This window comes from Gobio gobio (assembly GCF_949357685.1).
Source record: "Gobio gobio genome assembly, chromosome: 12".
NCBI lineage: Eukaryota > Metazoa > Chordata > Actinopteri > Cypriniformes > Gobionidae > Gobio > Gobio gobio.
In genome coordinates, this window is record NC_137105.1 from 17,608,340 (window position 1) to 17,622,352 (window position 14,013).

Here is a 14,013-nt window from a genome sequence, read left to right on the forward strand (position 1 = left end):
TTATTCGAACGAAAAATGGCGGCTGTGTTGCAGCAAATATTGGAGCGGTCGGAGATAGCGAAACTCCAAAAAACTGTCTTGACTAAATTAGAGAAGTACATTTCTGACCAGCAATGTGAAGTTGATTTCCTCAAGGCACAACAAGAGCAATATCGGGTGGATAGTGGTAAGGCTATGTTGTTTTAATAGATGTAAACAGTCCATAGCCACGAACGAAAAACTCATGAACGAGGCCTGGGTCTTCTTATCTTTATTTAAACTTTATTTTTCCCACTTTGACATATTGTTCTGCAATCTATATGTAGTAAACATACGTTACACTTGTTAAATAGATTTTAAGTCTAATAGGAAAGGTCTGTCTGCAATCATTACCGTAGACTTGTTTGTATGGATGATGATACATTTTTTGTTGTTTCATATAGAACAACAATATTTTGACATCGAGAAGAAGTTCGCTGAGAGTCAAACTCAGTTTGTGTCCCAGACCCAAGAACATCAAATACTGAAAGAAGAGTATTGCAAATTGGGTAAGCAGGTGGTAATCAAATGCCTCTTCTTTGATTAAAAATACCAGACTTCATGTTATATTGTACTTGTCTTTTTACAGAGGAAGAGCTGAAATCCTCACAAGAGAAAAACAAGGAGCAAGCATCTTTATACAGCAAACTAGAATCACAACAGGTAACGAAAGATGGTGTAACCGAGTGAAGTTTATGTCTACTCTTGAATTTTGTGATGTTGAAGAATGGTGAAATTACGCATTCTTTGTGTAGAATGAACTTTCTAAAGCCAAAGATGAGCTTGAGGCGGAAAAACGAGAGCTTGTGCGGACATTGGAAAGGAGATCCCAGGAGATGGAACAACAAAGCGGTATTTAATAAGCATTCTTTAATGAACATTAAAAACTAATTTTTCACAGGTTGTATAGGGTTTGGGTTTAAAATGTTGGGGTCAGATAAAAAAAAAGTGGAATAAGTGTCTTATGTTCACCATGGCTGCATTTATTTGAACAAAAGATACAGTGAAAACAACATTATTGTGAAATATTACAATTAAAAACAAAATTGAATATTCAGCAGTCATTAATGCAGTCTTCAATGTCACATGATCCTGCAGAAATTCTATGCGGATTTGGAGCGCAAGGAAAAAAAACTGTTTTCTGCATGTATTTTGAAAAAATGAATGGGTCCTTTCTGAAAAACAGTATGATTTCTTTAATAAAAAAAAAGAAAAAAGACTGATGCCAAACTGTTAAAAAGTATTGTATAATACACACCTTTTTTCTTCTTCTTTTAAAGATGACCTGAAGCGTCTTAATGATAGATTGGTGGAAGTCAATGCAGAGAGGATGCAGTTTCAGATCAAACTGGATGGATCCGAAGCCTCTGAGGTCTCAATCAAGGTAATATTGAAAGAAATCTAACTATTTTTATAGTAATGCATTGATCTAAAACCTGTCTGCACCAGTATAATTCTCTTTTTGAAAAGATTTATCACTAGTGCGTTTGTAATTCACTGTTTTTTACAACTATATTTGTCTGATTTTAAACAGTTTTATAACAAGCTGATATTTTTATTACCATGATTTGATATGCTGTTCATCTTCCAGTATAAAGAGAAGCGAATGGAGCAGGAGAAAGACCTACTCCAGAGTCAAGTAACCTGGCTGAACACTGAGCTTAAGGCTAAGAGTGAAGAGCTGCTGTCTCTTTCCCGGCAGAAAGGCAATGAGATACTGGAGCTCCAATGCAACTTTAATAACAAGGAGGATGAGGTACTGAATAAGCCATTTTCTATATGTTTTGTATGTATTTTAAGTTTTCAGTAATGTTGTCTGATCTGCTTTGAAATGTGTTAGTTTTTAGTCTGTGTGCTAATCTCTGCATGCCTGTGTAGATCACCCGCCTCCAAGATCAGGTGACCAGTCTAAAGGCATCCAATGAGAACCTTCAGAGACAAGCCGAGGAGATGATCACCAAGATGAGAGAGGTTAGACAATGTTATCCCTCGCTGTTTGTTTGTTTTTTCAGATGAATTGGGTTTCAGAGTTCTTCATAATCTGTTGGGCATGTTGTACTTTTAGGCAAAAGAACAGCAAGCCAGTTTGGAGGAGAAGTTCAGTAATGAACTCAATGCCAATATCAAGCTCTCAAATTTGTATAAGGTAAATTTTTAATTGCTTGAAGAATTTGTGTATGATTTAAAAGAGTGCCTGAATCAGAATATAATATTTTATCACTCTAAAAGCAAATTTAATTCTTAATGATATTGCTAAGAAATTATGTTCGAGTTCTGTTGATGATTCACAGGGAGCTGCAGCTGATTCCGAAGCCAAGGGTGAGGAGCTCAGCAGAGCTGTTGAGGAACTTCACAAGCTGCTTAAAGAGGCTGGAGAGGGTAAGCGAATTTAATGGTCCTGTCAATATGCATGTGTCTGACCAGTAAAGGGGCCTGCATAGACATTGGGTCTCATTCACTTATAATTGCATACACTATTTGTATTTATAAGCACATTTGAACTTCGCACGAAAATGGTCTGCCAAATTGAATTTGTTCCTAACTTTGTTCTAATGTTGATGAATTCGGAGTATTCTAAATGAGCAACCGCATGCCTGAAGTAATTAATTTACATAAAACACAACCAAACCATGCCCATATAATGGCTTTCCATGCACACTTTTCTTTCGCCACTTTGAGCAAACACGATGCTCTCTAGAGACGAAAGTAGAACGAAAGTAATTGAATCATGATTTGTTTGTGAAAACGTTCGTATGCAATCATGCTTGATGAATGAGACCCAGAGTCTTGTTTTTGTAGATGAAGGAAGTTCAACTTGGGAGTCAGGAATATTTTTTTGTTTTTGAAAGAAATTAGTACTTTTATTCACAAAGATGCATTAAATTGATTTCTATTTCAAATAAATGCGGTTCTTTTGAACTTTATATTGATCAAAAATCCTTTAAAAAAAGTTAAGCTTTAAGTTAAGTCAACTTTTCACATTTGATAATAGTAAGAAATGATTCCTTGGCACCATAAATAGCAGCCAATAAGAATGATTTCTGAAGGATCATGTGACAAAGACTTTTTTTTTTCAGGAATAAATTATATTTATATTGAAACAGAAAACAGGAATTTTATATTGCAATAATAGTTCGCAATATTAATGTTGTTATTATTGCATATTGATCAAGTAAACGCAGCCTTGGTTGGCTCGAGATTTTTTTTCGAAAGCATTAAAAAATCCTATTGACCTCAAACTTTTGAATGGAAGTGTGTTTTGTTTTTTTATTATTTCAATGTTAGTCGTTATTCTTGCGCTTCTTCATATGCCCATTACAATGTCCTGTCTACTCTGAATAGCACACAAAACTCTGGAAGTAAAGATGGCAGAGCTGGAGGGTTGTAAGGATAAGGAAATTGCTGAACTGAAAGAGAAAATAAGCAGCCAGGAGAAAGAGCTGGAAAATGCAAATGAGCTGCTGTCTGACACCAAACACAGAGGTTAGCATCAGCACTGTATTTCTTTACCTTCTACAGGGATAATTTTTTCTTCTTCTGTATTTCAAATTTTTCGACCTGAAAAGAATGACATTTGCGTAAAAGTGCAAGTGCTGTGTGTTTGAGCCGCATTTGCGAATGCAGTATGCGCCAACCATCTTTGTAATGAGAAATGTGTAAGGTCTCCCTGTGGTTTTCCGCCAAAATAAAAGCTCAATGGTTTAATTTTTGAAAACAAAGAAATTAAGTTTTCTGAAATTAGGGTTTTTAAAAAAAAAAATTCGTTAGCTGATCACATGCCTGCTTCTAGCATGTGAAATGGTATTTCTAAATTTGTTGCTTTGCAAGCTAAAATTCTTTATTAATTCTGTTGTTTTATGGGCAGTGACTTGCAACTCACTTTAAAGATATTATGAGTGTTTTTTTTTTTGTGTGTTTTTTTTGCCATTCCAGGAACTACTTCAATTCTTACAGAAGAGCATGTGACAACAATGTCCCCCACTGCAGCTACAGTTGCTAAAATCATCAAACCAGGCATGAAACTCACAGAGGTACTGACCTACATTCTGATATTTGTGATGCCAATTGCATAGTTCATATGCAGAAGTTTTGTTTAAAGTCCCTGTAAAGTCAAAACTAAACATGTGTTCTGAGTTCCTCACACCACTGATAAATGTGTTATTAACCACCCAGCCAAATTTGAATCATAAAAAAATCTGGGAAGTACATAAAATAGCTTATCAAAAACCTGAAAAAATGAGCAGCATTCTCTGCTCTCAAACGCTGGGGGTGTGTCCGCTGTCGGCGCCGAAACCATGGCCACTCGCGGGAAAGCGGCAGTAGCACACAAGACAACACTCACTGATCACGAGCGTCTATGATCACGACGCACCAGATGTCGGTGGGACGGGAGGATGAAGGCCTGGGCGGGGGATAGTCGGTTCTGCAGCGGATTATCAGTGAATCCCAGTTGTCTCCGGTGAAAGTTTGTAAAACGATCCGGTGTAAAGTCACTGCAGAGGCAGGTGTCTGTGATGATCCTCAGCTCTCCATCAAGGTTGCTGTTCACAAAATTAATCCACCTCTTCATCGTTTTTGTTTTGTAAGCTGTTATGTAAGTTGTTGACTATAGTAACTAACAGTACTAACAGTAACTCGCGATCGAACTGATGCGAATGTGCTCTAGTTATGATCGTGTTAGGGGAGGAGCCAGGCTCGGTGGCTCCAGTGCGTCATCGAGCCACCGTTTTAGCCCCGCCCAGAAAATCCTGAACACAGCAACGGTGAAAAACTGTTTAACGGTCTAACTTCTAAATTCAGTACTTCATAGTTCACAGTCTTTGTAATGTGTTTCAGCAATACATTTCTAACATTTATAATGTGTTTAGAAACAAATCTCAGAATTGCCTTTACAGGGACTTTAAATGTTAAGATACATTCTCCTATTTTCATGTAGATATATACAGCATACGTAGAGACTCAAGAGCAACTACAACGGGAGAAAATAGAGAACAAACGCTTGCACAAGTACTTGGATGACATTGTGCAGGAGATGGAAGCAAAGGCACCCATCCTGAAGAGACAGAGAGAGGAGTACGAGCGCATGCAAAAGTCTGTTTCCAGTCTGTCTGCTAAACTAGAGCAAGCTCTCACGGTGAGGACAGAGGAGTCTGTTACTGCATGTCACACTGCCAATACATGCTGCCTAATGATTGCTTTGCACTTACGAAAACAAATCTATGACTATCCTTTCAGGAGGTCCATCGCCTGCAGAAAGAAGCAGATGAAGGCAACAAACGTGCATCTGTGTTGGAGAGAGATAACCAGAGGTTTGAGGTGCAGCTGGCTGACATGGCTCAACAGGTAAGGTCTAATGGCACAGCTCAGACATCAATCCTTTATGCGAGAGAAATAATAATCGGCACTTTACAATAAGGTTTAATTTGTTAACGTGAACTAACAATGAACAATACTTCTACAGCATTTATTAATATTAGTTGATGTTAATTTCAATTTACTAATACATTACCAAGATAAAAATTTGTATCTGTTAACGCAAGTTGGTTAACTAAGATTAACAAAAGTTAATAAATGCTGTAAGATTGTTCATGTTTGGTTTATGCTAGTAAATGCATTAACCAATATTAATAAATGAGACCTTATTGTAAAGGGTTACCAAATCTAAAATCCTATTGTTTTCACATCACCATCTCAGGTGCGGGTCCTCCTCATTGAGCTGGAGGAAGCACGTGGTAACCATGTGATGCGTGATGAAGATGAGATGTGTTCAGCAGACGTGAGCAGCACTTCAGAAGTGATTTCTCAGCACCTGGTCACGTTCCGTGGCGTTGAAGAGCTGCAGCAGCAGAACCAGCGACTCCTAGTGGCACTAAGAGACCTCAGTGAGGCAAAGGAGAAGGATGAGTTGGAGGTAGACACCATGAAGTAAGTGTGTGTGATTTTAAGTGGATCTGTCAACCTAATATCGATAGGGAAAGCATAATGCTGAGTGTGTTCAGACGCAGTGAGGTGGAGAAATATCTTGTGGATCTTCAATGTGAATTGGAGCAGCTGAAGGAAAAGAGAGCTCAGGACCTACAGAAGGTTGACGCTGTGGCACGCCAGAGGGACATGTTCCGCATGCTTCTGACCCAGACCACTGGAGTCACCTTCCCACAGGGTAGTTATTGTTTAGTTTATTGACATGAGCAAATTAAAAGCAACCCAATGTTGCGTGAAAGTTTTACAATGATTGAATAAACTTGTACTGTGATAGGTGCTGTTGCTGAGGAGCTTATGCTGACCTCCACTCCTCGCCGTTCTCCAGTTGTCACACCTACTGCAGGTACCCCTACTGGTCTTGTTGCCACGGTGATAGATTCCACTGAGTCAGTAGAGGCCAAGGCTGCACTGAAACAGGTAGGTTATTTAAATATAAAGTTCAAAAGAACAGCATTTATTTGAAACAGAATTGTTTTTGTAACATTATAAATGTCTTTAATTTAATGCATCAGCTTCAGGAAGTCTTTGTGGCCTATAAGAAGGAAAAAAATGAGTGTGAAAAGGCTCTGAATGAGCAAAGTGAGAAACTGCAGGATCAAGTAACAGAACTCCGCTCTGAAAACAGCAAGATTTCCACACAACTGGAGTTCACCTCCAAACGGTATCCAGTCATAGTCTTTTGGTCCTCATTTTTCCCTGACCCCAAACCCAAACCCCCACCCCCTCATTGTAGAATCCTTGATTTTTTTTTCTTCCTTGTGATGTATGTCAGGTATGAGATGCTCCAGGATAATGTGGAGGGCTACCGTAAAGAGATTGCCTCTCTGAATGAGAAGACTCAGAAACAGGCTGCAGCAATTCAGCAGAGCGAACAGACCATACACACCCTCACCCAGGAACGGCGAGCAGCTGCCGAGAAACTCACCATTGCTGAGGTTGTTGCACACTCAAGCACAGGTTTCTCTGACGACTGTTAGTTCAGTCGTACCTTGAATACGACTCTGAATACTACGTCTATGTCTCTGTTTCAGTCTGAGGCAGAGAACCTGCGTAAAGAGAGAGACATGCTGAAGATGGTGGAGATCAGACTGACCCAGGAGAAGGAGATCTTCCAGGCCCAACAACTCGGCCAGAACATGCTGCTGACCAACCTCAAATCAATACAGGTGACAAGTACTTTAATTAATCATTTCAAACTTTGGTACAGACAATCTGGGTCTCACAAAGGATGTTTTGAGAACTTGTGGATTTGAAAATGATTTTTGCAGGCAACTCTAGAGCGCTCTGAAACAGAGACCAGACAACGGCTGACTGCTCAAATTGAGAAGCAGGAGCGAGAGATTGCTCAGCTCCAGAAGAGACTCGAGAATGAGGTGGAACAGAAGCACCTGCTGGCACGCAATCAAGACGTGAGGGACACATCTTTCTCTCTCTCCTCGTATTTCCTCCTTATTGGTATCTTGGCTCACTCATGTCTCTTTGACATTCCCCTACATTACAGATGCAGCTGATGGATGCTAAGAAGCAGCTGGAAACACAAACAGCCCAGCACCACAGGACAAGAGAACAGCTTAGTGCTGCCCAACTTGAGCTTAAAAACCTGAGGCTTCAGTTCAATAACGGGGAGAGCCGGCTGGTGTTCCCCACAGTACATACAAGTGAGAGACTTTGCTCATGATTTAGCCAACATGGTAGCAGAGTATTTATTTTATTTTTGCTTAGTTTACCTAACACTCCTTAGATTGCCTAACTTTCTATTAGGCTATGAAAAACAGGGCAGTGTTGTTGAAAAAAGTGCCTTTCTAAAGGTTTTTTTTTTTTTTCCTCTCCAGGCCTGCAGGGCAGTGAGGGGGACATGGAGGCTCTACGTGCCCAGCTGAAGCAGGCTGAGAGCAAGGTAGAAGAGCTGGCCGAGCGACTGAAGAACACTACTGCCAGTATGGAGCAGTACAAAGCCATGAGCCTTAGCCTGGAGGAGTCCCTGGATAAAGAGAAACAGGTAGGTGGGAAATGATAAAAATCACTGTGCTCTACTGTAACACAATTTACCTCCCATAATAATAAAGAATATGAAATTGACCATGGGACATTTTAAGAAAGTAATGGGATTAACTTCGATATTTTTATGTTTGATTATTTTGTAAATTTTGTCCTTTCCTCTTTTAGGTAACGGAGCAGGTGCGTTCATCTGTGGAAACCCAGATGGAGGCGGCTCAGGGGCAATATAAACAGCTGGAGCAGAAACTTCTGGAGATGGACAAGGTGAAGCAGAGCTTGCAGGAAGAGAAAAGCAAAGCTGTTGCTTCTGTGGAACAAGAGGTAATACTATTCCCACCTCTACTACTATCTGCTCACTAGATGCTTGGCCTTTCTTTTTTAGAGAGGCCATAATCTACAATTTTTTATTTAATTTTTTTAAACCCGGTCCACTTATGTTATTCAAGGTAAAACTTGATTGATTTAATTATGATGCAGTTCATGGGGTTTTCAAACTGTGGTCTGGGGTGCTGAAATGAAGTGCTAAGGTTTGACGTTTAGTCAAAAACAGTGCAAGATTACAATAAATGAATACAATTATTAAAAGAAATAACATAAGGTAATTAAATAATCAAAAAAAAAAAGATGGCATACAGCATCTAAAATAGTGAGTAGGAAGATGTTTTTTAAAAAAATATTACATTACAGGGAAATTTGGTCTTTATTCATTAAATATATAGCTGCCTTTTAAGGATGGCAGTCCCTCACATGAGGATGATCATATTTGGGTTTACATGGGCACCCCTGATGTAGCTCTGTGTCATTTTCCTGGGTTGATGTTAATGGGTGTTTATGTATTGCGTTCTGTGTTCTTTTTTTAATGTTCTAAGTGAACAATATTGAGTTATTATTATTTAGTTTAATATTGAGGCTGAATTTGACTTAAGTCTTAATCTCTTATCCTAGCTGAGTGAACTGAGGAAGTCTCTGAGCAGCCTGCAGGCAGAACACAAGAGTGTCCTGGAGAGAGCTTCTGTTGCTGCTGCACAGGAGCAGCAGGCTGTCATGGACAGTCAGCAGCAGGCTAAGATGGCAGCTGAGGCTCAGGATAAATATGAGAGGGAGATGTTGCTGCACGCGGCCGACGTGGAAGCACTGCAGGCTGCCAAAGCTCAGGCTCTGCAGGTGACTCTTCTCAGACAGCAGCTGGAGGAGAAAGTTCAGAGCACCAGCGCACAGCTCCTGGAGGCTCGTGTCTCCTGGGAAGAGCAAGAGAAGATTCTCAAGGTAAAGGAATGGCAAAAAAAGCTTATTATAGAAGTATTTATAGCATTTTCACAGTCACTTTGTTTCTCTCTCCACATCAGGAGGAGCAGTGTAAGATAGAGTCTCGCTGTGAAGATCTGCAGAGGCAGAACACACTCCTCCATGAGCAGATACAGACTCTGAGTGGACAGATGGCCAGTCAGCTGCAGCGAGCAGCCAGTGAGAGTCCACTCAACGTCTCTCTGACTGAGGAGGGCAAGTCTCAGGATCAGCTCCTGGAGATACTCAGGTGAATATCCCCATCCAAGATGTTAGGAATTTCATTGATTTTAATTGTCAACCCTCTTCAATGCGGGTAAATCACTCACATATGTGACCAAATTTTGCCACAGGTGGCAAATGTCTGTCATTAGCCATTGGCTAGTAAATTGTTACATTTTACTGACCAGTGACTAAGTTAAAGTCTAAGAATAAGTTTAGAAAAGATACATTTGTACTGTGTTCTTAGAGGGTTGATTGTGCAGAGAATATGTTAAAAATAGATTAGATGGAGTAAAATAGAAATGAGAAAATGTTATATATTTTTTTCTTTTGCTTCCTCATTCAAGGCAGTCTCTTTTTCTCCTTTGGTTTGCAGGTTTGTGCGACGGGAGAAGGAGATTGCAGAGTCTCGGTTTGAGGTGGTCCAGGGGGAGAGTCTGAGGCACAGGCTGAGAGTGGAGCATCTGGAGAGAGAGCTGAAGGATGTTCAGGAGAGTCTAAGTGCAGAGAGAGAGAGAATGCAGGTTGGTGTGGAGGACCAAGATGTGTTCTATTTTATTCCTGACCAATTATACTAGTTAAAGGGTTAGTTCACCCAAAAATGAAAATTGGCCCATGATTTGCGCACCCTCAAGTCATCCTAGGTGTATATGACATTTTTCTTTCAGATGAATAAAATCTGAGTTATATTACAAAAGTCCTGGCTAATAATCAAAGCATTATTATAGCAGTAATAGTTGCTCTGTTTTTGAAGTCTGTCCGTTAAATAACATGCTCCACGTGGCTCCAGGGTGTTAATAAAGGCCTGCTGAAGCGAATCGATGCGCTTGTGAACGAAAAATATCCATATTTAAGACTTTATAAAGTAAAGTTTCGGCCAACTGCCTTCCGTGTTCAATTTATGGAAAAGTGTTGAAAGGTCCTCTGCCGATTGAAAGACTAACGCGACCAGGTACATTCGTCATGACGTCACGTACGCATCTTGAGTTTCACTTTCAACTTTCAACACTTTTCCACGGAAGGCGATCGGCTGGAACTTTACTTGATAAAGTTTTAAATATGGATATTTTTCTTACAAACGCATCAATTTGCTTCAGAAGGCCTTTATTAACATCCCGGAGCCGCATGGAGCACGTTATTCGATGGACAGGTGCATTTTTTTTATGGACTTCAAAAACAGCAACTATTACTGCAATTATTATGCTTGGATTAGCCTGAATTATATTAGTCTGAAAGAAGAATGTCACATACACTTAGGATGACTTGAGGGTGAGTAAATCATGGGCTAATTTTCATTTTTGGGTGAACTATCCCTTTAACTGCCTTGGTTACCAGATTCCATTCTTTCCTTTAGCCTGTGCATGGTACTCACTGTGTTTAATTGTCTTAAGGTGACTGCAAAGACACTGTCCCAGCATGATGAGTTAATGAAGAAGACCGAGACCATGAATGTGCTAATGGAGACCAATAAGATGCTTAGGGAGGAGAAAGAGAAACTGGAACAGGAGCTGCAGGAAACTCAAGCCAAGGCAAGGCACTCTTATAACACATAACTAACTTATTATATTTGCAAATGTAACTGCTGCTAAAAAGACAGTATTACATTACCCCTATCAATCAATTTATTGATGCACTTTTGAAACCATCTGTTTTTGTATAATTTAGTAAATATAGCAAACAGGCCTCCACACTCGGATTTTCATGATTTATTTTGATGTATATTGTTTGTGTTAACTGTAGTTTTATTGTGAATAATTATGCATGTTACTTTACATATAACACAATTTCTGTGTACATTTTAAAATTGAATAAAAAGTTGATCGCAAAATGCTTTTGATATCAATTGTTGATTTTCATAATGGTTTACAGGTGCGTAAACTGGAGTCGGACATCTTGCCTATGCAGGAGTCCAATGCAGAGCTCAGTGAGAAGAGTGGTATGCTACAGGCAGAGAAGAAGCTTCTGGAAGAAGACATCAAACGCTGGAAAGCACGTACTCAGGTCAGAATTTATGTATTTTGAAGTATTTCCTTCAAAAACGATGCATTTTTCATGGGTGAAAATGATTGGCTCCTGATTATACTTTCTGGTGATGTTTAGCACCTGGTGAGCCAGCAGAAAGACACTGACCCAGAGGAGTACAAGCGCCTACACTCTGAGAGGGAAGCACATCTTAAACGCATCCAGCAACTTGTTGAGGAGTCTAGCCGGCTCAAAGCTGAGGCTTCCAGGTTAGAGCAAAGTTTCACAGGTTAAAAAAACATTTTATTTTTGTGTCTTGCTGTATCTTATGCATGTCACATTTTCTTGCTCTTTGCAGGAGCAGTGGCTCTTTGGCTATGATTCAGTCTCAGGTTCAGAACCTAAGAGAGAACCTGGGGAAGGTGATGGTGGAGAGGGACAACCTGAAGAAAGACCAGGAGGCCAAAACTTTGGACATCCAGGAGAAACTGAAAACTATCACACAAGTTAAAAAGATTGGTCGACGGTATAAAACCCAATATGAGGAGCTCAAGGTTGAATATGACAAGGTGAGACAAGGTTTATGATTTAAGAAAGTTGAAATGTGTGTTTGGAGTGGAGATCTGATGCAATTGGTTTTGTTCAGGTTGTAGCCGCTGCTGCATCTGCACCAGCCCAGGATCAGGAGGCACAGCAGGCATCAGCTCAAGAACTTCAGGGCCTCAAAGAGTCCCTCAACCAATCAGAGAACAGGACAAGAGAACTGGAAGGCCATCTGGAGAATCTCAATAGAGTAAGTGCACTTCCTAGTTTAAAAGGTTAATGACACTTTTTTTTTTTCCTACTTTTTTTTTCTCCTTAGTTCTATTATCCTTAATTGATAAATTATTTAATAAATACATTTAAATATGTATTACTTTTTTTTGTGTGATTCATATTTACTACCATTTTCCACCCTTTTTCTGTGACCCCCCCCCTTTTGTCATGTGAAATAGTGTCGCTCTCATGTCTTTTATCAGTATCTTTGCAAAACCTGCATTACTTTGTGATTGGATCTCAAAACAGTCTGCAGTGAAACGTACTGTACTGCACAACCTTCTAAGATCAGACTGAAAAAGGTGATTAGGTACCTTTTTGAAAATATGATCCTCCGTGTGAGATTTCTGTTGGCATTTTCAGACTGTAGGCGAGCGGGAAGCAGAGGCACGCAGTGCACAGGAACAGGCCTCTCGCCTTCAGGGGGAGCTAACGCGTCTTAGACAGGAGCTTCAAGATAAATCTTCTCAGGAGGAGCGACTCAAACAGCAGCTGACTGACAAGGAGGAGAGGACCAAGAAGGCCATAGTAATGGCCAAGCAGAAGATCAGCCAGCTTTCTGGTAAGAATTGCCCCTCTGTTTTAAAAGAGATTTGATTTTCGGTTTTAAATTCAATAAAGTCTTTCTGTTCCAGTTAGTTTGACACTGATTTTTTTTTTTTACACCTTCTCCTTTACTTCCAGGTGTAAAGGGTCAGCTTCTGAAAGAAAATGAGGAGCTGAAGCTACAAAAAGAGGAATTGGAAGTACGAATGAGCGCACTAAAGTCTCAGTACGAGGGCCGTCTGAACAGACAGGAAAGAGAGCTGCGAGACCTCCGTGAGCAGCAGGAGAGACATGGAGAACAGAGAGACGAACCACCAGAACAGGGCTCCAGCAAGGTAACACCACACGTTTGTGCAATTGCAAACCTATAGCTGAAAGTTTTAAGTGTCTATCTAGTTTTTCTTCTGTCTGCAGACCCAGGAGCCTCAAAGGACAACAGAACAGCGACAGCTCTCTCTCAAGTCCACACCAGTGGCAGAAAGAGGAAGGTATAGTATTTTTAAGGGGCCACTTCACATTCACCTGCACATTTAATTCTTAGTCACTGTCATATTTAAAAAAAAAAAAAAAAAGGCTCCTCTACATCTACAAAAGCTTCTCTACATCCCCTCTATGTCTCTTTGATAGTGCAAGCACTTCAGAACCTCCAACTGCTAACATAAAGCCCACACCTCTGGCGGCAACCCCCAGCAAGCCTCCAGCCATCCCAGGAAACAAATCCACCCCAAGGGCCAGCATCAAACCCATGATCACTCCTGCCCCAGTGCCCACTCCTACACCCACTGCCACAGTCATGCCCACCACGCAGGAGAGCCAAGAGCGTAAGTGTTGGCCAGGTTTTAGACCAGGAATACCGTTTTCGAAAAACTTACTGGAAATAAAATAAAATAAACATTAACTGAAATAAATACAAACACTTTTTATTTCAGCTAGTTGCCATAGCAACATTTCTGATTTTCATTTAGTTTAGGTCAAAGTTTAAAAGAACTAAAACTAAATAAAAACTATAGACATTTAAATAAATTAATAAAAATGACACATGCTATATATATATATATATATATATATATATATATATATATATATATATACATTACCCAAAAATATAATAGTTTATCAATTATACTAAAATAAATGTTTTTGATTGTTTAATACTAAAGTATTTATTGATGTTAAATTAGATTT

The 14,013-nt window shown here is 39.7% G+C and overlaps 1 protein-coding gene across 5 annotated transcripts in view; it reads left to right on the forward strand.

The window, feature by feature from the left end:
* Positions 1-14,013, forward strand: part of tprb (translocated promoter region b, nuclear basket protein) — a 24,354-nt gene continuing 10,341 nt past the window's right edge. For all 5 annotated transcript variants that reach the window (XM_079831630.1, XM_079831632.1, XM_079831631.1 and 2 more), the window contains exons 1-35: positions 1-166; positions 423-527; positions 608-681; positions 774-870; positions 1,299-1,402; positions 1,610-1,774; positions 1,897-1,989; positions 2,084-2,164; positions 2,310-2,397; positions 3,361-3,501; positions 3,952-4,049; positions 4,955-5,152; positions 5,254-5,361; positions 5,714-5,943; positions 6,018-6,178; positions 6,275-6,417; positions 6,513-6,661; positions 6,773-6,935; positions 7,032-7,166; positions 7,269-7,409; positions 7,502-7,658; positions 7,833-7,999; positions 8,167-8,319; positions 8,944-9,264; positions 9,345-9,532; positions 9,881-10,028; positions 10,896-11,033; positions 11,374-11,505; positions 11,605-11,735; positions 11,825-12,035; positions 12,113-12,259; positions 12,646-12,844; positions 12,967-13,163; positions 13,243-13,316; positions 13,456-13,649. In XM_079831630.1, the coding sequence (XP_079687756.1) occupies positions 16-166; positions 423-527; positions 608-681; positions 774-870; positions 1,299-1,402; positions 1,610-1,774; positions 1,897-1,989; positions 2,084-2,164; positions 2,310-2,397; positions 3,361-3,501; positions 3,952-4,049; positions 4,955-5,152; positions 5,254-5,361; positions 5,714-5,943; positions 6,018-6,178; positions 6,275-6,417; positions 6,513-6,661; positions 6,773-6,935; positions 7,032-7,166; positions 7,269-7,409; positions 7,502-7,658; positions 7,833-7,999; positions 8,167-8,319; positions 8,944-9,264; positions 9,345-9,532; positions 9,881-10,028; positions 10,896-11,033; positions 11,374-11,505; positions 11,605-11,735; positions 11,825-12,035; positions 12,113-12,259; positions 12,646-12,844; positions 12,967-13,163; positions 13,243-13,316; positions 13,456-13,649 (5,182 nt within the window). In that variant the 5' untranslated portion in view covers positions 1-15. The remainder of the gene's footprint in view (positions 167-422; positions 528-607; positions 682-773; positions 871-1,298; positions 1,403-1,609; positions 1,775-1,896; positions 1,990-2,083; positions 2,165-2,309; positions 2,398-3,360; positions 3,502-3,951; positions 4,050-4,954; positions 5,153-5,253; positions 5,362-5,713; positions 5,944-6,017; positions 6,179-6,274; positions 6,418-6,512; positions 6,662-6,772; positions 6,936-7,031; positions 7,167-7,268; positions 7,410-7,501; positions 7,659-7,832; positions 8,000-8,166; positions 8,320-8,943; positions 9,265-9,344; positions 9,533-9,880; positions 10,029-10,895; positions 11,034-11,373; positions 11,506-11,604; positions 11,736-11,824; positions 12,036-12,112; positions 12,260-12,645; positions 12,845-12,966; positions 13,164-13,242; positions 13,317-13,455; positions 13,650-14,013) is intronic.